Source organism: Buceros rhinoceros, unplaced genomic scaffold (genome assembly GCF_000710305.1).
Source record: "Buceros rhinoceros silvestris isolate BGI_N320 unplaced genomic scaffold, ASM71030v1 scaffold25454, whole genome shotgun sequence".
NCBI lineage: Eukaryota > Metazoa > Chordata > Aves > Bucerotiformes > Bucerotidae > Buceros > Buceros rhinoceros.
This window is the reverse complement of record NW_010409210.1, coordinates 7,050-9,585: the sequence shown is the minus strand read 5'-3', so window position 1 is coordinate 9,585 and position 2,536 is coordinate 7,050. Positions and strand designations below refer to the sequence as shown.

Here is a 2,536-nt window from a genome sequence, read left to right as displayed (position 1 = left end):
CCATCCTTGCTGGGATGAGGTATCACTGTGTCCCATCCCCAGAGCCTTAGGGGGCTCTGGGGCAACCGCACCTCCCTGTGTGATCTCCCGCATGCTCCTCCCTTCCCACCGCTCCACGTTGCCACCTCCCTGCCCCCATCTCCCCCCTGTCCTGGTTCTCCTCTCTGGCTAAATCTCAGCTCCTCTGTCCCTCCAGGAGACAGGAGCGACCCCGAAGGCAAAGCCAAATCTGCCAAAAGCACCAAGAAGGAGCCAATGTCCATGTTCCAGGTGAACAGGGAGAAGAAGGAGAAGAAAAGCAAGAAGAAAGGTACGGGGTGAGCAGAGGGGGTGGCAGCCAGTCCCACCTCCCCACAGCATCACCCTGAGCTGACAGCACCTGGTGCTGTGTGACCGTGTTCCCCGTGTCCCCTCCCCAGCCACCACCAGCAGCGATGAGGAGGATAATTCTGACTCCAGCACCAAACCCATCAGGTCAGAGAAGAAGAAAAACCCGGCATCCCTCTTCCAGACGGGTGGGGACCCCCCCAAGGAGAAGAAAACCAAAAAGAAAGGTGAGAGCCTGGCACCGGGGACATGGTGGAGGGTGGTGGGTGCTGAAGGGGCTGGTGAGAGTGAGCCTGGCCACAGAGAGGGGTTGTGATCAATGGGGTTGGTGTGGGTCTGTGCTGAGCTGGACTTTGGGGTTCGGTGCAGTCCGGCTCTTGCTCCTCTCCATGCCCCTGCCTGTTCCTTCCTGCAGCTCCTCCCAAAGCAGCTGACAGTGAGGAGAGCCCAGAGACCCCGCAGAAGAACTCCAACAGGAAGGGAAAAGGGAAGAAATCAAAGAAGGTACAAAACCCCCCCATTAGAGCCCTGGGGGTCCCCTTGGGGCAGGGGCAGCAGCTTTTCCCCCAGGGCAGGTTGGGCCACAGGGAGACCTACTGGAGCACTGTCCCCAGAGCCACCAGCTGCAGCAACACAGCCCACAGGGGTGGGTCAGAGCTGGGAAAGTTGGGGAGACTCTGGCAGGTTTGGCTTTGGGGTTACCCCCCCTCTTGTGTTGCAGGTGAAGGAGGAGAGGCCCCCATCACCTGTCATCGAGGTGGACAACCTGGAGGAGTTTGTGCTGCGGCCGGCACCGCAGGGAGTGACCATCAAGTGCCGGGTGACCCGGGACAAGAAGGGGATGGACCGGGGACTTTATCCCACCTATTACCTTCACTTGGATAACGACAAGAAGGTGGGATGGGGAGCACCTCTCCTGGGAGCACCCTCAGGGGTTTGGGGGGATGCCTGCCTGCATCCCACCATGGTGGCGGTGGTCTTTACTCCACGACTTGTGCAAGGTCATGGCAGTGACCTGTTGGGCCAAGCCTTGTGCAGAGGGCACAGTAGATGGCGATGGAGGTGACAATAGCCCATCCTCACATGATCCTACTGCCCTCCCAGGTGTTCCTTCTCGCTGGAAGGAAGCGTAAGAAGAGCAAAACCTCCAACTACCTCATCTCCATCGACCCCACTGACCTGTCGCGGGGCGGAGAGAACTTCATTGGGAAGCTGAGGTAGGAGCGGAGGTGGCACCCCATTCCTGCAGCACCCTGCTCCCACTCCGCTGGGTGCCCCCAGTGATGGCTGGCTCAGGCAGGAGGCTAAATCTGGTGTTCCCTGCTGTTAGGTCTGACCTGAGGAGCGTTGGGGGGCCGGGAGGGGAAAACAGGCTCATCTGGTTCCTCCTGGCAGACAGGTCATGGCTAGAAATGGCGCCCGGCAAGTCCCGGCCCGTTGCACCGCCGGCAGCTGTGCAGCGATGCTGGGGGTCCCCGGGGCAGCACCCCATACTGTCCCTGTTTACCCTTGGGTGCCCTGAGCCCAAGCAAACCGCTAAAGGGTGGGAAGGACGGTGACTGCACGTGGGTTTTGCAGCTGGGGCAAAGCTGGGGCTGTGCCTGGGGTGGGGGTCACAGGACAGGGGTTGGAGGGGACTCGGTGACACCAGACGTGGCCACCTCCTGTTCTTGGCTGCAGATCCAACCTGATGGGTACGAAGTTCACAGTGTTCGACAATGGTGCGAACCCCGACAGGGCCAACGCCGACTGGTCCAACGTGAGGCAGGAGCTCTCGGCCGTGGTCTACGTAAGCAGCGGTGCAGGGACAACCCCTCAGCACCTCCTGGGCGGGTGGTGAGGGGGTCCTGACACGCACCCCTTCATTGGGCAGCTGCCCGGGGGGTTGCGGAGATGTGGGATGGGCTGGAGCCATCCCTGAGCCCTTCTTCAGCTGCCAGCCAGCGAGAAGCTGGTTTTAGGGACAGGGTTTCTCTTGCAGGAAACCAACGTCTTAGGGTTCAAAGGCCCCCGGAAGATGACAGTCATCATCCCTGGGATGAATGCCGACAATGACAGGGTGCCCATCCGGCCCCGAAATGTAAGTCGAGGGACAACTGGGAGAAACTCCTGGATTTTTTGGGGTTCACCTTGGGTTTTACCCACTCTGGGGCACAGAAAGGCTTTCCAGTGTCCCTGAAACTCAAGGCACTTCCCTGCGAGGCGGGAG

At 60.3% G+C, this 2,536-nt stretch overlaps 1 protein-coding gene across 1 annotated transcript in view; it reads left to right on the top strand.

Moving 5' to 3' along the window:
• TULP1 (tubby like protein 1) overlaps positions 1-2,536 on the top strand; it is a gene marked incomplete at both ends in the record, with an annotated part of 3,345 nt that overhangs the window by 341 nt on the left and 468 nt on the right. The window contains 7 exons of the mRNA XM_010135174.1: positions 197-317; positions 433-554; positions 743-831; positions 1,049-1,222; positions 1,432-1,544; positions 2,008-2,116; positions 2,309-2,407. Of these exons, the coding sequence (XP_010133476.1) occupies positions 197-317; positions 433-554; positions 743-831; positions 1,049-1,222; positions 1,432-1,544; positions 2,008-2,116; positions 2,309-2,407 (827 nt within the window). The remainder of the gene's footprint in view (positions 1-196; positions 318-432; positions 555-742; positions 832-1,048; positions 1,223-1,431; positions 1,545-2,007; positions 2,117-2,308; positions 2,408-2,536) is intronic.